Source organism: Prionailurus viverrinus, chromosome D2 (genome assembly GCF_022837055.1).
Source record: "Prionailurus viverrinus isolate Anna chromosome D2, UM_Priviv_1.0, whole genome shotgun sequence".
NCBI lineage: Eukaryota > Metazoa > Chordata > Mammalia > Carnivora > Felidae > Prionailurus > Prionailurus viverrinus.
The window spans coordinates 87,112,026-87,133,489 of NC_062571.1; the positions used below are offsets into that span (position 1 = coordinate 87,112,026).

The 21,464-nt window shown below is 50.8% G+C and overlaps 1 protein-coding gene across 1 annotated transcript in view; it reads left to right on the forward strand.

Annotated features, from left to right (window-relative positions):
• Nucleotides 1-21,464, forward strand: part of PPP2R2D (protein phosphatase 2 regulatory subunit Bdelta) — a 51,573-nt gene that overhangs the window by 22,314 nt on the left and 7,795 nt on the right. Inside the window, exons 3-7 of the mRNA XM_047826470.1 lie at nt 9,433-9,530; nt 14,007-14,172; nt 14,583-14,695; nt 17,806-17,983; nt 20,873-21,037. Of these exons, the coding sequence (XP_047682426.1) occupies nt 9,433-9,530; nt 14,007-14,172; nt 14,583-14,695; nt 17,806-17,983; nt 20,873-21,037 (720 nt within the window). The remainder of the gene's footprint in view (nt 1-9,432; nt 9,531-14,006; nt 14,173-14,582; nt 14,696-17,805; nt 17,984-20,872; nt 21,038-21,464) is intronic.

Consider the following 21,464-nt stretch of genomic DNA (forward strand, 5'->3'; position numbering starts at 1 on the left):
GAGATAAGCATGCAGTTTTTGTTAGAATAGTTAATTCTATTAAAATGGTGTATCCATGTTGGTTCATTTTCATAAGGTAGATCATCCTCGTGTTCCTAAGATACGGTTTACTTTTCCTGTTATTAAAATAGTATTTATTGTAGGAGTAGAGAAATTGAATTTCAGTTGTCCCTTCTGACTTTTCCAGTTTAGATAACTTGCCACAAACTTTTTTAGCGATTGACTAGAAGATGATATTCAGATTTTTCTGTTTTGTCACATTTTATCCAGTCTACTCATAATTGGGAGAAACCTAATTTGGGGTGCTCTTAAGATTATAGTGTCTCGGGCGCCTGGGTGGCGCAGTCGGTTAAGCGTCCGACTTCAGCCAGGTCACGATCTCGCGGTCCGTGAGTTGGAGCCCCGCGTCGGGCTCTGGGCTGATGGCTCAGAGCCTGGAGCCTGTTTCCGATTCTGTGTCTCCCTCTCTCTCTGCCCCTCCCCCGTTCATGCTCTGTCTCTCTCTGTCCCAAAAATAAATAAATGTTGAAAAAAAAAATTAAAAAAAAAAAAGATTATAGTGTCTCTAGTTTAGAACCTTACTATATCTCTTACAGGGGGGTTTCCATTTTTTATATTCACTGCCAGTTCGTGTCTGCTTTCTGAAAGAAAACTTTTGCCTTTGGTGACTGGTTTAAAAAGACATAGCTAGAAATGTAACATATGTACACACATGCACATTCATTCGTGTCTGCCCGTAAGAGATTTTCCATTCTTTAGTATAAACACGGAAGGTTTCAGAGTGCTCTTTGTCTTTGGAGAGTAGATGGTACTCCTCAATCTGAATATACAGTAAAGTGTTCTTCAGGATTTTTGAGTGTGATTTTCAAAAGGCCTCTTTGTCATAGGGGTTAACGTTCTTACTGTCGGAGTTCCTACAGTGTGAATGCACACCACCCACTCAGACCAGTGCTCCAGAGGGCGGGAGCTAAACGATGTGGCCAGTGCCCCAGATACCCCTCTTCTGAGTTCATAGATGGGGCAGAGAATGGGTTTGGTAATGGTGACAAAGGACCTGGTGAGTTGAAACAGGTGAACTTGCTGAGTGGTGGAAGCACACACTCCTCAGAGTGAGCTCCAGAGAGAATCAGGAGAGGCAGTGAGGACAGAGCACTGTCCAGCTTTGCTTTAAGGGGACAGAAATTGCAGCAGTGGCCGGTGTGGAATGTGGAGGTCAGCTTTTTTTTTTTTTTTTTTTAAATATGATAGACTGCAGCATTTCTGTTTGAAATTAGGACTAATCTGTTAGAGGAGAGAAAACTGATGGGGCTCCAGAGAGCGGGAATATTGTCGTCGGAGCAGAGTCCTCGAGGAGACTAGGTGGGACGGACCCTCTCTTGGTGGTGGAACAATCTGCTCTGGGCACTTGTGGGTTTTATTTATTTATTTTTTTATGTTTATTTTTGAGAGAGAGAGAGAGAGACAAAGTGTGAGTGGGGAAGGGGCAGAGAGAGAGGGAGACACAGAATCCGAAGCAGGCTCCAGGGTCTGAGCTGTCAGCCCAGAGCCCAACATGGGGCTCGAACCCACGGACCGCGAGATCATGACCTGAGCCAAAGTTAGCCGTTCATCCCACTGGGCCACCCAGTTGTCCCTGGACACTTGGGTTTCTAAGAGGAATAAGCAGAATCCTCAGCAGAGAGGGAGGCGGGTGACTGGCAAGCCAGAAGCTGGGGCATGGGACCAGGTGTGGAGAGGTGGTCGCCAGGTGGTCGGGGGCCTGTGGAGGTCTGTCCATGTGAGTGGCACGCGGGGGCCTGCCAGCACTGGACCCACGGATGAGGATCCGGGAGAAGGTGGACACCTGTAACCGGGACGCAGGGGAGACACGGTGCAGTTGGCTGCCTGCAGGGTCCCAGGCGCCAGGGAGCGCAGCCCGCTCAGGAGAGCACTTTGCGGGTACCTCGGGCGCTCCTACCCCTGGAGGGACTTAACGTCATGGATTAGATTCACCTGGCTTTGAACTTGATATAAATAGGATCCAACAGTAAGTACTCCTTAGTATTTTCTTCCTGAGACTAATCCACTTTGCTAGGTGTAGCTGTAATCCGTGCGCTCTCATTGCCACGGGAGGCACCGCGGGAGCGCTCCGCCGTGGAGGCATCTTCCTACGTTACTGGATGTCTGAATTGTCTGTTCTGTGAAGGTGCCGCTGGTAAGGCCGTGGTAACACCACAGCTGTGTGGTGCCGGCGGCCGTGTGCCTGGAGCGGGGTCTCTGGGTCGCGGGACGGCGGCTGCCTGGCTTTGGTGGACAGCGCCCAGCAGTCTTCCAAGGGCTTGTGCGCTTTGTGTCCCGCACGCGGCCCGTGAGAGTTCCTGTCGTTCCCGTCTTTGTGACTCTTGGAGCAGCGATTTGGGTGTGTGTGTAATGGTTTTCACCCGTCTTCCTGATGGGCGAAGGGGACGAACACCGCTTGAGATGCTTCCCGGCCCAGGACCAGCTTTGATGACATCTTAAGGAAAGCAGATGCTTGTCTTTAATGGTGACCACTTCCCGGGACTGTGTTTCACACGGTCCTGCTCACAAGGGGGTATCAGGGCGGGGACAGTGGTCTCTGGAGGAGCGTGCACAACTCTGGGTCTCCCCTGCATCCTGCTCGCTGGCCGGGAGGTGGTGGTGAAATAATCCTCTGCGTCTTTAACCACCGGGAGAGAGGAGAGAAAAAACCGAACCGCTGCAAACCGTACCTCCCTTCTAATTGCTGTGGTTTCGGTTTCTGTGGCAGTGACTCAGCAGTTTTAGGTGGTGAGTTCTGAGTAAGTGCTGCTTAATTTGGTGAGCACACAAGCCGTGATAGTTGGGTGTTGATAGGGTTTGAGGCACGGTGGTGATGTTATTCGTGCCTTTGGGAAGACTCTCCGTCCGCTCTGTGGACACAACTCTGAGCAGCGGAGGCAGGGAGCGGGCCACTGGGGGGGCCGTCTCAGTCGTTCAGCCTGAGACGACAGACTAGGGCAGCGGCAGGAAAGGTTGACAGAAGGAGAGGAGATGACGTGTTCATCCTTGTTGGTGTTTTGAAAAACTTAAAAGTTCCGGAAAGTGCAAGAATCGTCTAGCAAACCCCTGTATACTCGCGCGCACCCCCGAACCCACCGCTAGAGCCGTCTTTCCCGACCCGTCTGCTGGACCCCGGGGCCTGACGCCGTGTCACCCCTTGCTCACTCTTAGCCCCCTCGTCTCTCGCAGCCCCCGTTCTCACTCCTGCCGGAACCCAGACCTGGTCTAACCCTCTGCCTGCGCCGCGTGGCTGCGGAAGCGCCACTGGGTGGGCTTGTTCAGAGTCCCTTCCTCCACTCAGATGTCAGGGGCAGGGACACTGCCTGTGCTGTGTCCCCAGGGCAGTGCATGGCTTACGGTAGTCACTCGCTAGGCTTGCTGGTTTTTAAAAACAAGCTGCTGACCTCAGATCTCACGTGGGCACTGGCACAGAGACCATCCCGCGTTCTGTAGTGTGGCCTCACGCCCGAGAACGCTTCCTTCACACGCCCCGCACCTCGCCCGCACCCCCTCCCTTCCGCTCTCAGCAGATGAATCTTCTCTCATACCTCGTGGAAAAAAGCTGTGGTCTGACGAGACCGCCTCCAGAGCCCAGCTCCGCCCTGCCTCCTGTGCCACGCGCTCCCTGACCCCGCCCGTCTGCTCACCCTGCTCCCCTGGGCCCGGGCTCCCCCTGTGCTGCGCCAGGCGCCGGGGCACACGAACGTGGCTTCGCTTCCCCGTCTTCTAAAACTTCGTCGCATGCTCTCCCTCTGGGCCCCTCTCCCCGCTCCGCATTTCTTGTTCCTGCTTCCTCCTTGTGTCACCATAATGTGCAGCGCCTCTTCCCTCGACACCTGCCGGGAAGTATCCTTAGCAGCCCCTGAATAACGTCTTCACTGCTGACTTTTGACTTCCTGGCTTTGAAGAGGGAGTCCTGACTTCCCGACGGTACCTGATGAGCGTGCTTTTTCACCAGCATCGCCTTCCACCCACGTGCACTCCCCCACCTTCCCTGGGGAAGGAAAAAAGGAGAGAGCCGAGGGAATTCTCTTGCACGTTTTGGTTCCCTCAGAGTCAGGCGAATCCTGCTCGTTGCTGAATTAAAGTACATACGCGTTTTCTCTTTCGTACCGATTTATTTTTTCCTAGAGCTAACGATCGCCTAATTTTTTCACATGCTTGCTTCTTTGTCTTCAGTGCAGTTTAAGCAGACATGGTCAGACACACAGCAGTGACGTTCCCAGACACGGCACGGGTGACCGCTAGCCCTTCTCTTCCCAGGACGTCTCCTGGCCAGCCTCCTCCGGCCGGGACTGCTGCTCTCCGGGGTCCTTGACTCCTACCTCGGCACTGTCCTCACCATTGTGGGCATGTCAGTTCCCCCCATCTTCTTTGCCCTTGGTTTATTCCCATTTTGCCAAACATCTTCCAGTAGTTTTCGGAGAAAGGCGTTTTTGCTCTTTGCGTGTTTGAAAACATCTTTACTCCTCCCTGAAACCCGATTGAACATTTGACTGGGTGTAGAATTATGGGTTGAAAGTTACGTTTTCTCAGAATTTGGAGGGTGGTTGGTATTCCATCCACCATTTTCCTGTCTGGTTCCTTTTGTCTGTGATCTGTTTTCTCTGGGGAATTTTAGCATTTCCCTTTTATCCTGGGTGTTTTAGTTTTCGGGGTGAGGCACCTTGGGCTAGGGGTTTTTTCAGGCTTGGCGCTCACCAGACCTTGTCAGGAGACTCTTGACTTCGTCCTTTGATTTTTTTTTTTTTTTCTTTCACTCCCTTCTCTCTGTCGTCTTTCTGGAGCTTAACTGGCTAATGAGCCACCTAACCTGATCCTGTGATGGTGATTGTCCTTTTCTTTGTCTTCGTGCTCCAGGCTTTGGAAGAGGTGTTGAGCTTTAAAATTGTTATTCGCGTTTGAATTTCAAAACACACTTGCTGGTTCTCCTTTCTCGAGGTAGCACGCAGCTCATCCTCTAACCTCTAACCCCCATTCTCTAACCTCTAACCTCATCCTCTAGGGACCCTGCTGGACGTAGGGCCACCCTGCTGCCCCCCGATTAGTGGCTGGGGCTGCCAGTGTGGGTGAGCTGCATACAGCATCCAGCGCCCACTTCTCTCCATCACGGGGCTGATGGGAGCCCCGCTTCATAGGTGTGGGAGGTTCACTGGCTAAATGCAGGGCTGTGCTCAGTTAGAATACCACCTGGCACCTCGCAGGCACTCAGCTGACATTGGTGATGTCACTCCTGTTAGCAGGCATTAACTGTTAACTCCCCGAGGACGTAAAGTGTCGTTTCCTTGAGGTTTTGTTGGTTTTGTTGAAGCGCTGTCCCCCTTTCCCCCAGCCCCCTTGTTTTGGCCACTTTCTCCCCCGTCTGCAGGTCCTGAGCCGTCGGTTCATGTTTAATCTGGAGCCGCTTGCAGAGCCAGCAGCTAGTCCTGTGCGAGGTGGGCTTTCCAGCCGGAGGGCTTCCTGGGGCTGATCTTTCTCTTGAGCCCTGTGGGCGTTTGAAGCTTCAGGACTTTGTCCCTTGATTTGTCACTTTGGAGAGGAGGCCCAGGGAGGGTGGGGACTTTACTCCTGGCAGCTAGCGTTTGGAGATCAGGAAGGGGGCGGGAGTCGCCACCTGACGGGATGGGCACAAGCTTGGGGACCCAGCGGTTCAGTACAAGACCTTCTGCCATCTCTGTGCCCAGGGTCCGGTGTGGAGCCTGGCTGAGGCTCTCAGCACATTGGGACCTTGGCCTCCTGTGCACACTTAGACCGTCCCCACCAAAGTGTAAGAGACTCGTCAATACAGAGAACAAACTGAGCGTTGCTAGAAAGGTGTTGGGTGGGTGGAGGATGGGCTAAATGGGCGATGGGCATTGAGGAGTGCACTTGTTGGGATGAGCACTGGGCGCCATATGTAAGTGATGAATCACTAAATTCTACTGAGACCATTATTACACTACGTGTTCACTAACTTGGATCTAAAAAAAAAAAAAAAAAAAAAGACTGTCGGGGCGCCTGGGCGGCTCAGTCAGTTAAGCGTCCCACTTCGGCTCGGGTCGTGATCTCACGGCTCATGAGTTGGAGCCCCGCGGCAGGCTCTGTGCTGACAGCTTGGAGTCTAGAGCCTGCTTCCGATCCTGTGTCTCCCTTTCTCTCTGCCTCTCCCCCTGCTTGCGCTCTGTCTCTCTCCCTCTCTGGAAAAAAAAGGAAAAGAAAAAAAAAAAGACTGTCACCACCACGCCTGCCACCCCTCGCCATCATCTGTCTGTCAGAGCCTGCTCACCACCATTGCCTTGTGGACGGACGCCTTTCCAGTTCCTCTCTGGCCCCTTAGTGGCAGCGGGAGAGATGTAAGCGTGTTGCAGACAGAGAGTCCGAGGTGGGCTCTTCGGGGCTGCGAAGCATGTGTCATAGTTTCCGAGTTTGATCTGAACATTTACTAAGTAAGTTCTGCATCGGCCAGATGACCCCCTCCTGGCAAAGTGCCTCCGTGCGGACTGTGCCAGTGCGCGGGGTCCTTGCTGCGGCCGTGTGGAGCCGCGGCGCCACAGAGGTGGCCAGCAGGTGCTAGCGTTGCCCGTATGACACTGAGCCATCGTGCGGGGCATGACAGGTTTAAGGGCGCCGCTCGGTGCCCTTAGTGCCGTGTTTATGCTTTTAGCATCACACCAGTTCTGTAAAGTAACAGCCATCACATTAGATTCATGTTGGTAGTTTAAATGTTATTGGTTTTGTAATCTTCTTGGTGTTTAGTTTGTATATTTATATACGTTTTGATTTTAGAGCTCTTCTAAACTCTGCAGACAGCATTTTCTAAATTTAGATTCATGCATATTTACGTAGCTTAATGAAAGTCATTTCTCACCAGTGGCAGTCATGGGAGTTTCTCTTTTAAAAGATTCAGTCCATTTTAATTAAGTTTAAAAATCACTGACAGAACTAGAATACCATTAATTATATAATATTGTACACCCCCTGGGTATGAATGACAGAGATTTAGTTCCATTTAGTCCAATACAGAATATTTTAATTTCACTTAAGCAAATTGGGTTATTTTGAGTAATTTAATTTAAAAAGTGGCACTTCTAACAAGCCTAATTCTTTTCCAGATCTAACTGGTTTTGTTTTTGTTTTTGTTTTGTTTTTGTTTTTGTTTTTTTAAAGGAAAGCAAGAAATCCCAGGCAGAAAATTCAGTGTGTGTTTAAAAGTCAGCGCACAGGGGTTCTGGGTGGTTCAATGGGTTGAGCTTGATCTCAGCTCAGGTCTTGATCTTGGGGTCTTGAGTTTGAGCCCCACATTGGGCTCCTGGGGTGGAGCCTCTTTAGAAACAGTAGAGTGAGAGCTCGTTTCCCAGGAAGTCCTATAATAACTACTATCTAACTAAAATGTTTGCTCACACCTTTAAGATTTGTATTGCATTATGACAACCTCAGGGGGAGGGTCTGTTTTTTTTTTTTTATTGTTTTATTTTGTACTTTTTAAAGTTTACATCCAAATTAGTTAGCATGTAGTGCAACAATGATTTCAGGAGTAGATTCCTTAGCTCCCCGTACCCATTTAGCCCATTCCCCCTCCCACAGCCCCTCCAGTAACCCTCTGTTTGTTCTCCATATTTAAGAGTCTCTTATGTTTTGTCCCCCTCCCTGTTATTATATTATTTTTGCTTCCCTTCCCTTATGTTCATCTGTTTTGTCTCTTAAAGTCCTCATATGAGTGAAGTTGTATGATTTTTGTCTTTCTCTAACTTCACTTAGCATAATACCCTCCAGTTCCATCCACATAGTTGCAAATGGCAAGATTTCATTATTTTTTGATTGTTGCGTAATACTCCATTGTATGTGTATACCACATCTTCTTTATCCATTTATCCATCGATGGACATTTGGGCTCTTTCCATATTTTGGCTATTGTTGATAGCGCTGCTATAAACATGGGGGTGCCTGTGTCCCTTCGAAACGGCACACCTGTATCCCGTGGATAAATGCCTAGTAGTGCAATTGCTGGGTCAAAGGGTAGTTCTATTTTTAGTTTTTTGAAGAATCCATAATGTTTTCCAGAGTGGCTGCACCAGCTTGCACTGCCACCAACAGTGCAAAAGAGGTCCTCTTTCTCCGCGTCTTCACCAACATCTGTTGTTGCCTGAGTTGTTAATGTTAGCCATTCTGACAGGTGTGAGGTGGTATCTCATTGTGGTTTTGATTTGCATTTCCCTGATGATGAGTGATGTTGAGCTTTTTTTCATGTGTTGGTTGGCCATCTGGATGTCTTCCTTGGAGAAGTGTCTGTTCATGTCTTTTGCCCATGTCTTCACTGGATTATTTGTTTTTTGGGTGTGAGTTTAATAAGTTCTTTATAGACTTTGGTTGTGCAGCAGTATTTGGGTTTAAGCCCCTTGGCCTCGGCGGAGCTGTAGCCCCGCAGGTGGAGAGCACACACTCATCTGCCAGGCACACAGGCCTTTCGTGTTGGTGCCCCAGCAGCGGGGGGAGGTTCTGATCCAGCCCTTCCAGCCCTTCCACGGAGCCTCTGGAGAGGAGATTGTCTGGGGCAGGTGAAGAGTCCCGGTGGTAGAGGAGCAGGCTGACAGTGGCCTGTGCAGGACCAAAGCCGTCTTTGTCCTGATTCAGTCTGCACTCAGCACCCCTGGGCTGAAGACAACCAGGTTTTCTATTTTTTTGCTCCAGGAGTCCATTTCATGAGTTGAGATCTGTTGTTTCTAGGCCTTAGCCTTAGGTACCTAAGGACTTTCCCAGCACTTGGCTTTGTTCTTTGTACCCTTTGCCTGTAGTGAGCTGATGACCAAGATCCTTGTCAGAAATTCCGTACCCAACCGGCAGTGTCTGACTAGATAATGATGGCGTCATTCTTGTCATTATCGATGCTAGTGACTGTATCCAGTCGGTGAAATAGAGTTTGTGCTGTTTGTAGGGATATTGTGTACAGAAGGCAGCAAAAGTTACTGCAAAGAATATTAAAAACATTCTGTCAATATCATGTAAGAATCAGATTTATTTTAAAAGTTCATATTAGGCATGCATTATAAAATTAGAGCCAGTCTTCTAGGACCAGTTCTTTTCTGTTTTTCTTTTCAAAATTAATTTTCTAAATTTTTACTCTATATCCTTCTCTCAAGACATCACAGTCTAGATAAATCCTGGTGCCCTAGGGACCAGGTGTTCAATCCGTTGAGCAAAACCCATAAGCCCATATGTGTTCTTGGGCTCTGGGCACCAGAATCAGAATTGGCTGCTTGGTAATTACAAGTTTCCCATGAAAATTTTGCTTTATCCAATAGGGAGAAAGTTGTATATGTTTTTATTTTTCTTTTGAACCTTTACTGATTTTTGGTATTGATTATGCCTCCTTTCAAAATCATAATCTGATAAATTGCTTCTGTATTTTATTGACAGCTGACATCATCTCAACTGTTGAATTTAATTACTCTGGAGATCTGCTTGCAACGGGAGACAAGGGCGGCAGAGTCGTTATTTTTCAGCGGGAACAAGAGGTCAGTAATTCACTGTACACAAACCAAATGAATTGCAGCCTTTCTCACGTCACTGGGAAGGAAGGAAAGCAGCACAGCACGTTCTCAGTCTCTAAGTTCACTTGGATTCGGTTACATCACATTAACCATATAGAATCTTCTTATCTCAGGGCTGAGCAAGATCTGTGTTTCAGCTCACTGACGTCCACCCTCTGAGCTCCGATTAAGTCCCCTGTGCCCTTACGTTCGGGGAGGAGAGTCCTCGCCCTACCCACAGGCTGTCGTGAGGACCAGATGAAGGATTGGGTGGTGGGGTTCTGCATTCGTTTGCTTTTATCCTGTAATTAATTCAAGTGACTGTCGGTGAAAACCACTTCACGAGCCAGTGGAGGTGGCGGCTCCCAGCCGTGCTGTCCAGCAGTAAGTATGCTCTGAACGGCTCCTGCGGCACTAGCCGCGGGGAAGGTTCTGTGTGTGTTGGGGGGCCGTGAATTCTGTGTCCCTCCTCAGAGGTGAGCAGCAGTCTTGCACCCCCCGAGGCCCCACCATCAGTGCTGGGAGGAAGGAGTCCTCACTGGGGCCTGAAGGACCCCACAGGTGAATCTCAATCACAAGCACTGCCTTTTCGGTCACTCCCGCTTTGCGGGGGGAAAGGGCAGAGAAACCCATGTTTTTCAGTTATGAGTAAGAGGAGAATGGGAGGCAGAACCAGGCCTTGCAGCCCCCCCCCCCCTTTTATTTCTGGGGAGCCTCGTCAGAGCTCATGATGAGTTCTGATGAAGGAAGCAAGATGGCCTGGTGCCCTGCTCGTCTGCTGTGCACACGGTCCGGGGCAGAACCACCGGGAAGCCAGGCTTGGGTTTGTGGAAAGCCATCTGTCTTTTCTCTTGACAGAGTCACACACAGGCCCTCGTCTGTGTCCAGGCAGGTCAGTGTGCGGTTACTTTCTCATCTGCAGATTCTGGTGTCTACGTTTTTGTGGCAAAACTGGTGTGGCAGCTAGTGGGCCCTGGAGTCTAGCAGATCTGTGCGGCAGTGAATGCTGGCCCTGCCACCAGAGAGGAGGCACGTAGGGGCATCTGTAGGAGAGGGAGCCCTGGGTGCCCCAGTCAGTGGAGGATGGCTTCTATAAGTGAGGCGAGGTGTGCCCGCATCTCATTGGAATATACATGTTGCAGCTCTAATTTTGCTATGTCTGTAGAGATTACAAAATTTTTTGTCATATTTTTTAAATGTTTATTTATTGTTGAGAGAGAGACAGAGCGTGAGCAGGGGAAGAGCAGGGGTGGGGGTGGGGACACAGAATCCGAAGCAAGCTCCAGGCTCCGAGCTGTCAGCACAGAGCCCAACGTGGGGATCGAACTCACAGACCGTGAGATCATGACCTGAGCAGATGTCAGACGCTTACCCAACTGAGCCAGGTGCCCCTAAAAAATATTTTTTTAATGTTTATTTTTGAGAGCGAGTGTGAGTGGGGGAGGGGCAGAGAGAAAGGGAGACTCAGAATCAGAATCAGGCTCCAGGCTCTAAACTGTCTGCACAGAGCCCCACGTGGGGCTCAAACTCATGAACCGTGAGATCATGACCTGAGCCAAAGTTGGACGCTTACCCGACTGAGCCACCCCATGTGTCCCAATTAAAAAATTTTTTTTAATCTTATTTTTTCTGATTTGGAATGGTGAGAATTCTTGTGAATAATATTTACTGTCATTAGTCTTTGAAAATCTTCACAGATGATTCGGCAAGTTCATAGTCTTGCATTCTTTCCCCAGAGGTAGATTAGGACATGGCACTCCTTAAGTAGAACTGTGTACCTGATCCTTTTCGGCAGAAGTAAAAGTAGTTGGTGGTGTTTATTACTTTTAGCAGAAGGATTATTTTTAGTGGATTGCTGAGCCATAGCTGTCCTAAATGTAAGAATTGACTTCAGCTCCTTAAGGTTTGCCATTTTAATGATATCCTTATAGAAAACTTTCCTCATTTTTGTGGGTCATCATTGAAATCTAAAAACTGTCTACTTCAACTGTGAAATAGATTGTGGTAAAACTCAAGCATCTTGTTACAAAATATGTTAACGCTTTTGAGAACCTGTAGTATAAAGTGTTTAGTTAAGATGGATTAAATCATTATTAATAAAGTGCAGCAGCAGATTTATACAGCAAACAGGTGGTCAGAGTTGTTTAAGTTTGATAAACCCAACCACCTGCAACTCACTAATCCCTGGGCGATGTGTTTCCCCATCCTTTTCTCGATACTTTGGTTAGCATAAAAAGAGCTTTCATGTTCCATCTGCTTTTAAAATATTTTAGTGGTTGCTGTATGTAACCCTCACTGTAGACTTGGATTTTTCCAGCGCTGTCCGTTAAACGGCCCAGCCGTTTCTGCAGAGCCGCGGAGCCCGGGGTCTGCGGGGACACAGCAGGGCCCTGCCCGATGGCGGGGGGGGGGGGGGGCGCGGGGGGGGCGGGGGGGGCGGTGCGGCATGAGTGTCAGGCTGAGCGATCGGGGAGATAGGGAGCCCTCCAGACATCCGGGGGTAGGGAGCACGGTTCGAAGTATTGATCTTAGAGCTTTTTCCCCTCTCAGCAGCAGAGCCCTGTTTCGGGAAGCCCGGTGTGGCAGTCTCCAGGGAGCAGAGCTTGGGGACGTGGCTGTGCAGCCCTCGTCCTCAGAGCACAGCTTTGCACCTGACCGCGCGAACTGCTGTGTTTGCGTCGAGTCCGCTGACGCCGGCGCTCGGCACGTCTGCCAACAAGATAGGCCTCCCGCCGCCTGCGGATCACAGCTCCCAGCGGCTCGGGCCGTCGGCCTGGGCTCTGGCTCTGCCCCCTCCTCCAGGCCCTCGCTCTCTCCTCTGTTCTGCCTCTCCTAGGACAGGACGGGGCGTGGAGACCGCTCACTGCCCCTCGGGGTCTCAGCCTGTTGCGGGGGCGGGCGGGGGGGGGTGGGTCTGGTCGGGCAGTTACAGCAGGAAGACGGCCCAGCAGTGTCAGGAGCATCCATTCTGGTTCTTGCACACGGTGGCCGGGGAAGGAGAGCAGCGCTTCGGTGCGGGCGCCTCATAGATTGGTTCAGATTCTGCTGTTTCTCGAAGTGGATTATGGTCCTGAGCCCTGGGACTGAGGACTCTACAGATTTTTCTTTCCTAAATCGTCCCATTTCATTTTTCTCGCCAGCAAGTTAGAAGCATCTGCTGGCAAATGCTGCTTTTCTCGTGGACGTTAGCCCACCGAGCACAGCGCACGCGTGGAGGCCACGTGCTAGATCCCAGGGTCCGTGTGTGGCTTCTGGGAGTGTGCAGCAGTGGAGAGATCAAGACAGCTTTGGGGGTGTTTCCTCATAATGCTTGATCTTAGCTCAGATATAAAGAAATCGAGACAGGGGCGCCTGGGTGGCGCAGTCGGTTAAGCGTCCGACTTCAGCCAGGTCACGATCTCACGGTCCGTGAGTTCGAGCCCCGCGTCAGGCTCTGGGCTGATGGCTCAGAGCCTGGAGCCTGCTTCCGATTCTGTGTCTCCCTCTCTCTCTTCCCCTCCCCCGTTCATGCTGTCTCTCTGTGTCCCAAAAATAAATAAACGTTGAAAAAAAAAATTAAAAAAAAAAAAAAGAAATCTAGACATAAAGCTCCCTCTGTTTCATTCAGTTTCTCTGACACACTTCCTAAAGTGTTAAAAAATGTAAGACTAAAGATGCTGATTAAATAGCAAGAATTAAACAAAATTTTAAAATTAAAAAAAATTAAAACAATTATATTAATTACGTATTCTTACTGTTTTATAGAAAATGTCATTTGAGACATACAGAAGAGTTTAGGTATTAATATAAGTATATTATGAACCCACCACCCAGGTTTTACTCTTTCGTAAAAGAAAACCAAGCCCTTGGCAGGTGGGTGAGGCTCCCGTGTACCCTCCCCGTGCCGTCTTCCAGCTTCATCCCCAAGTCTTACCTTACTCTCCCTCGGCCTTCCCAGAGTTGGTTATGACTTTGAAGACGGCCTGTATTTTTCCGAGCGTGTGTTTATACTTCTACTGCAACATGTAGAATTGTTTTATGTGTGTTAAGAATCCACATAACAGCTATCCTCTACCGGTGGTGGTCACCGCATAAGTGCCATTCGATGGCCCTCTTCCCGGTGGGCACGAGTGCGGTCTGGGCCGGCTGCCCCAGGGCCCAGGGGATGCACTCACCCGCTGTGGGCCCTCGGCCTCTCTCCAGAAGTGCATGCACGGCAGGGCCTGCTCACGTTTGCGGAACCCTGGCTCACGTGCACCTGGAGCGCGTGCCTAGGACAGAGACGGAAGGTCTGGGAAATCTCTGTTACTTGTTTTTTCCACGTAAATTAATTTGGAGTGTCATCTGTTTAATAATTTTTGACCCGGGATTTTGTTTAACTTTTTAAAAATGTGTGTGGTCATTTTATAGTCATATTGGTAGTACGGAGTTTCTCTTTGCACTGTGCTTTGTTCATTAAAACAGCCTCCTGTTTCCTTGCAGAATAAAAGCCGCCCTCACTCTAGGGGAGAATATAATGTTTACAGTACCTTTCAAAGTCATGAACCAGAGTTTGACTATTTGAAAAGTCTAGAAATTGAGGAAAAAATCAATAAAATTAGGTGGTTACCACAACAGAATGCTGCTCATTTTCTACTCTCTACAAATGGTAAGAGCTTTTTTGTTTTTGTAACTGGTTATTTGATGTAGGATTTTATTTTTAATTTTCTGGGTATAGGTTCCTTTTTTACTTTAATCCATTCTAGAAAATGTTTCTGTTTAAACTTTGGGGAGAGGGTCAGTTATTAGCTAGGCAGCAGGTGGTAGGCTGAGGACTTAAAGAACACAGAGGTGAGCACGCACACGCTCCCCATATGGCGCTGCCCTGCGGCACACACCCCCCTTCTTTACTTACTGTGCCGACAGAGCAGGTTTATCCGTAACCGGAAGCTAAGGTTCAGAGGCTCGTAGCTTAGAAATCCACATAGAACCACACGGTTTTCTGATGTAATACTCGACTAACAGTGGTGCGTGCTAAGGTTTTTCTTTTAATACGGAGGCTAAGATTTTTATTTTCAGATAAAACTATTAAATTATGGAAAATAAGCGAGCGGGACAAAAGAGCAGAAGGTTACAACTTGAAAGATGAAGACGGACGGCTTCGAGACCCATTCCGAATTACGGCGCTGAGGGTATGCGCTGCGTCTCCTCACACTACTCGGTTCTCTTGCTAGTTAATCGGGGACAGTGCGTGCATCTGCATAGAGGAGAGCGCTGAGTGGGGCCCCTGTGGGGTCCGCCTTTTCCGGCCCGTGGAGGCTATCTGCGATCACAGTCACCGCCATTTGTATGTGTTACGGTCGGGTTTCCTTGTGCGTCACGTAAGCAGGAAGTCACACGGCGTCTTCAGAAAGCACGATGACACTAAAGAGACTCAGATCTAACTCCACAACAAATCTCTCTAAGCGTGTCGACCCCCTTCACTGCAAAGGTCCTGAGTGGCGCGTGGGTCGTGGTGACGTCCACGTGGGATTCGGAACGTTGCCCTGGGTGGAGCTGCGTGGGCCGCAGACGCTGGCTTTCACGGAGTTCCCTGGGTTAGCTGGGGCATGTTCTCAGGTTTCCGAATCATCACTTCTTTTTCTAACTGTGAAATTAAAAAAATTCTTCCCTCCCTTTTTTGCTGACCCTGAGCCCAGTATGAAGTGACCGTCACTTCTGGTACCTAGATTTTTTTTTTTACTTTTTAACGTCTATGACGTTGAGTAAAACTAACTGAACAGGCTCTCAGGGTCTTGTAATTGGCCCCCCGGTGCGCGCCCTGGCCGGCGCGTACAGCGAGATGGGATGTGGCGAAGGCGGTGGGGCGTTAGTTCGGAGGCCTGTCCTAAAACCGCTGCCTGGTACACGGGAAAATTGTCGGCTGGCTGGTTTCTTTTCTAATGAGGTTTAAAAACTTTGCTGAATACTGTTCACCAAGTGAAGACCTAGTTAGTGCATACGTTCCAGGTTAGTAGGAAGGTGTGACAGGGAAGGACACCGTCCCGCAGAGACCCTTCCCCGCACCACAACCCACCGCAGTGACGCTGGGCGCGCACAGCATGCTGGGATGGCGGGCACACGGGTCAGAGCCACAGCCCGGCAGCGGAGGCGGCGCTCCCCGTGGTTCAGGAAACAGCAGCGTGCGGCTGAGTAGCATTGCCCAGGAGGAGAGCGGGCTGGGTCAGCTTCTTCCAAGGCTCTCGGGTCCCAAGTGTTGCCGTGTGTCCAGGGGCTGATTCCGAGAAGCGACGTAATATACTCGGGTGGAGTTTATAAAACTGATTTGAACCGAAATGTGTCATCTGAACATTGGTGATTTCTGCTGCCCCGGTTACCGCTTTCACATCCACGTGGCAGCGAGAAACCACTCGGAGTGACGGTGGCACTGGTGTCAGCTGCCAACACCTGAAGCGCCTCTAAGTGGGATGGGCTGGAGAAGGCATTGGGCGCCCTGCTCTGGCCTCCTGTCGGTCCCCGGCCGCCCTCACGGCCTCCCGCCCGCCCGCCGGCTGGCACACTCTCCCCGCTGCTGGAAACCTGCTTCCCCCTGAGCGCACCGCACGCTCACGTGCCTCTACCGTAAAAACCATGGGTCTTATTTGGGTAAATAAAAACCAGTGCTGGTTTTATTCAGAGGCTCTTTTATGTGTTCAGCCCAAATAAAATTGGTCTAATTGGTGGCCAGAGTGCGATTTCCTCAGAAACTGCTTTTGTTAATCCCAGTGGGGTTTAAGACATCACGGGCTGTAAATAGACTGGTCTTTGTGAGTTTAAGCCCATATTTGATTTCTTAACTGCCTCTCTAATAGCTAAAAATAGAGTATTTGTCTAAACTTAGCTGAGTGGGAGTCAAATACTGCTTTTTTTTTTTTTTAACGTTTATTCATTTTTGATAGAGCATGAGTGGGGGAAGGGGGGAGTACACAGAATTGAAAGCAGGCTCCAGGCTCTGAGCTGTCATCACAGAGCCCGACGCGGGGCTCGAACTCATGGGCTGTGAGATCATGACCTGAGCTGAAGTTGGATGCTTAACTGACTGAGCCACCCAGGCACCCCAAATACTGCTCTATTTAAATTTTGTTTTCCTCTTAAATTATTTTAGCGCCAAAAAAGGAATTTAATTAGGAGGAAGAGGCTTTCAGGCCTGGCATTAAAGTTGCCACGTGTCTTGATCAGTTAAAAGACTGGTTGAGGGCTGTGGCCACCCTCCCTGTGCCCCGCAGGGCAGAGAGGCCAGCGTGTGGTCGGTACCTGTCTGACTGAGGTGCAGGAAGCAGTGTTGATGAATGTTTCTCCAGGCAGTTTGCAGACTTTTGGTCAGAGAAGACGAAACGAGAGGTGCTCCCTTTGGCTTTTAATCAGAAAAATAACGAGTTACTACTGTTCATTTTTTATTGTGATTTTAAAGCTTCTGCCTTCTTTTCCATTGGATGTCAGTGATGTTGGGACTTTGTTCTTTTTCTCACACGTGGACACGATGACGCACGATGGCGCCCCTGCCGCTCGTGTGGGCATGTGTGTGTTTGGGCCGGCCCCGTCCCTCCCGCTTTGCCTGGCTGACTCCACGTCTCCATGGTGGCATAGGTGTCCTGTCCCCTGACCACAGCGCACAGCACAGAGATGGGGTTTTTGTGCCCCCTTTTTAAAAGTTTCTTGTTGAAGCATAATCTGTGTACCAAAAACTGCCTCTGCCGTATGAGTGAACGGCTCCATGGGTATTTCCAGGCTGACTTGCCCGCGGAGCCAGCAGCAGATCAGGCGTGGTACCTCAGCTCCCTGGGGGGCCCCCGTGCGCTCTCCTGTCCCCGCACCCCCTCCGAGGTGCGTGGCATCTGCACCGAGCAGACCAGCTGTGTAGTGTCCCTTTTAAAGGCAGTGGCTGCAAGGGAGAGAAAGGGATGGGGGTTCTTGACGGAGTCTCCCATGGAGACTTTGCTGTCCTTGTGGCTGCGGGGACACACGGGAAGGAGAAGCCAAGCATTAGGCATCGGTGCGCTGGAAGCACTTTGTCAGGTGCCAGTTCAGTGTGCCCTTCGACGAACGTGACCGGCCCTGGCGGTGGCCGCAGGGAGGGACAGGACCCCATTTGTAGCCTGTTTTCATAGCTCTGGTAAGTGCTCATTTGGGGTATTGTCTGTATGAAACCGTTAGCTCACTGTGAACTCGGATTTGTTCCTTTTTGTTTTCTGCTGTCTTGAAGTGTTGTAATTTTATGCTGCGGTGATCTTTGTTTTGAATTCCTGTCTCCTTCCGTTTCTAGGTTCCAATATTGAAGCCCATGGATCTTATGGTAGAAGCAAGTCCACGACGAATTTTTGCCAATGCTCATACATACCATATAAATTCCATTTCAGTAAATAGTGATCATGAAACGTATCTTTCTGCAGATGACCTGAGAATTAATCTATGGCATTTAGAAATCACAGATAGGAGCTTCAGTATCCTTCGTCCGATGGCGGTCTCGGCATTTTTTCACGTTTGTCCTTCAGAGACGTGGCTCTCCGTGCGCGTCTCTTCCTGCGTCTGAGTCTCCTCTACTATGCGCTCGCTGCCCGGTAGCCCGTGGTGGAGGTTCCCTGGGATTCGGAGCATCCCTAAAAATGGAAACTACTTTCTGCCTTTGGGGAGGGTTCTCTATGTAATGAGAATGACCAAGTCTGTTGCCCCCGGGTTAATGAGAGGCTGTTTCAAATAGCGTCTGTTGGCGGCTCCGTTGTTGCCTGCCCGCCCCCCCCCCCCCCGCCCCCAAATCTGCTAGTAGATGACAGACTGGAAAACACTGGCTGTGGTTCGAGTGATGTTTAATCATCCAACCCAAGAAGTGACACGTAAGAATTGTGTCTTAAAAGATTTGTTTAAGGAGTATTCAAAAGAGTGGTGCAGTGGCACTGTTACGAAGGTGAAAGTCTGCCAATTATTGGTTAGGCAAGTTCTTGATTTCTCCAGAAATGAGAGTCCTGTCACATGTGCACGTCAGGGGGCTTCAGTCAGGATTTCCCATGTTCTAGAGCGATGTCGGGCCGGCCGGAGCCGGACGGGCGTCCGCAGGGTCGCCTGGGCTACGTGTGACGCCTCCACTCAGGACAGTCCACGAAATCAAGCGTATATACCTTTCAGATTCGAGCATGTCACACGTGATTTTTATTATCTGTTGTCCTTTTACTTGATTCGGTTATTTCCTGACCGTGGTAACTCGTTTTCTGAAGAGCGTGCGGGCCTGGCCGCGGGAGGAGGCCTGAGCGAGGGGCCGCTGTGGCCGCCGCACTTTCTGTGTCTCTTCCTCTGCAACCTTGCAAAACGTCCCAGCTTAGTAGGTTCATGCCCGTGGTCCCTGCCTTCTCTTTATTCTCCCTAAATTGTTCTCTTTTAAATCAGTGTTTCTCCCATTAGTACATGACTGTTTGGAACAAACTTCCAATAAGCAGAGAAGTTCTTCCCCCTCCGTCGTTCCAGACAGCCATGGTAGGTGGCGGTGTGCACGCCTGCAGCCTTTTCCCGGCAGCGCACGGATGCGTGTGTTCCGAAGCGCTGGGCTCATCCTCTGCTTGGTGGTAGTGACGTGACGTTCCAAGCGCTCGGGAATGTCAGCAGCCGAGTTCAGCTCTGGGACCTTAATTAGCATCGAGTCCCTCAGGTCGTCCAGGCCTTTCTCCTCCTCCGGAAACCTGCACTCCTGGGGGGCCGCCTGGGGCTTTGCAAAACCCCAAAGCCAGTGGGCACGGAGCCGCGTGCATGGGGCCTGGTGCACAACAGTGAGCCTCTGCCGTCAGCCTCGTTTTTTCCACCGCGTCCTGACCGCCTTTTTCGTATCCGTGAGACTCCAGGTGTGTAACTGCAGGGTTTGGAGCTCTTGAGGGTTTGCGGCTCCGCGCCGTGCTCGGTGTGCCCCTCAAGCCCGAGGACTGGCGCTGGGGCGCAGGCCGTGTGTGGTACCACTTCCGTGCGGGCTTTGGGACGGGCGCCCCCGCCCCCTCGGCGTGCTTGTTTTCAGCAGAGCATTGGATCTTCTGAAAAATAACTTTTCACGTTAGTGAAACCAAACAGACCATTTTTAATTTCCTCGATTATAGGTGAGTTAAAGTATTTGCTGTTGATTTACCGTCCATTAGTGTGAAGTTTTTTTGGTGTCCCTTGTCATTTTTCTCCTGTCGGAAGCTCCTGTTTTTCCTTCATGATTGGCGAGCGCTCTCAATTCATAAACGATTTGTGTACGCACTCACAGTTTTCGTCGCCTTTATAAAATTTTGTCTCCCCATCGTGTTCCGAACGCCCTTCCTTGTGACCTAGATTTTGAGACACATACGCTTTGACATACTTTTTTGCATCTGTTAACACTATCTTATTTTTCCTAACACGATTACTTTAAAAATACCTTTGATTCATTCACACGAGACCTCCGGCAGCGAATTGTGCTCTTTCTGGACACTCAGCCCCCGCCCTGTGCCCTTGGACCTCTGCGCCCGTCCGCTCGCCGACGGCCGGCCCTCCTCTCACCCTGGTCAACGTTGCGGATCACGCCCTGCGCGTGAGGGGAGCGCGGCTCGCTCTGTTCGGGTGCCTCCCCACCTGCCTGGGCGGTTTCCTCACGGGCTGGCACGGACTCCAGCTCCTTGAACTTAACCGGGAACTCCGCCCTGGCGCTTGGCGCCGGGGTGCCCTGTGAGCTTCCCTGGACTCCCAGCAGCCCCTGGGCGTGGCCCAGGTCTCCACCCTACGTAGCAGTGCACAGGGTCGGCTGCAGGGCTGCAGTCCCTCCAGGATCGCTGCCCACACTGGGTGCTGTCCAGTGACACGCTGTGGTGTCACCTAGTTGTCAGTGGAAGGGTTCATCTGGCCCCCGTCGTTCCATCCCGGCCCGTAGCCAGATTCCACTCTCCTCTTGTGTTTTTCAGTTAAGTGATTTCCGTATTTGGCGAGCTCTGCTGTTCTAACTACTTAGAACGAGCTCTTGATGGCAGATGAAAAGATTCCTAGAAAAGCAGAATCTTGGAATTTGGCAGGTCTCGTGTGTGTGTGTGTGTGTGACGTATGGATAGAATGGGATTTTCGCATGGGTCTCACACCATCAAGCACCTATGATCTTGCCCTGAACGTCTTGTGGAACGTTAGTGGCAGCAGTGGTCCGGGCCTGCTGAGCCGCGGCCCTGTGGTCTGAGCGGCGCTTAGGTGACACAGGCCCTCTTCCCGGCGTGTTCCCCGGCACGCCGTCTGTGTGGTCACCTCCTTTACATGGCCACTCTTAACGCTCACGGTGGGTTTTTCCCGCCTGCCGTTCGCGTGGACGTGGTCGAAGCTGCCGAGCACCTGCCTTAACCGTGTGCCTCCAGACATCGTGGACATCAAGCCCGTAAACATGGAGGAGCTGACGGAGGTGATCACCGCGGCCGAGTTCCACCCGCACCAGTGCAACGTGTTCGTCTACAGCAGCAGCAAAGGGACCATCAGGCTGTGCGACATGCGCTCCTCAGCCCTGTGCGACAGACACTCTAAGTGTAAGTGCCTGGAGGGCTCAGCTTGCCTCGTCTAAATCTGCCTGTTCTCCAGGCGCAAGACCGTCTCCAGAGACTTAGGGTTCCTTCCGTTCCGCTCCCACCCGCGCAGGCTTAGGACCTGCTGTCGATCACCAGTCCCGGGGGGCTCTCGCGTGGGCCGTTGCTGGCGCCACGTGGACGCTGAGGGCAGGGTCCCGTAGACTTTCCGTTAGATGTGACTCGGAGGGGCGGCCCGTAGTGGTACTCCCGTCACAGTCTCAGGGCTGCGTCTGAGGGCTCCCGGGCCGGGGCCGGCCGAGAACCGTGTGTTGCCTCCACCTCCGTGCGCTAGGACCTCGTGTGGCTGCTAGAGCACATTTCGCTCGTGGTCGTTCTCGGCTGTCACGATGGGCTCTGTTCACAAGTGAGCTTTGCTGCCCTGGAAGGC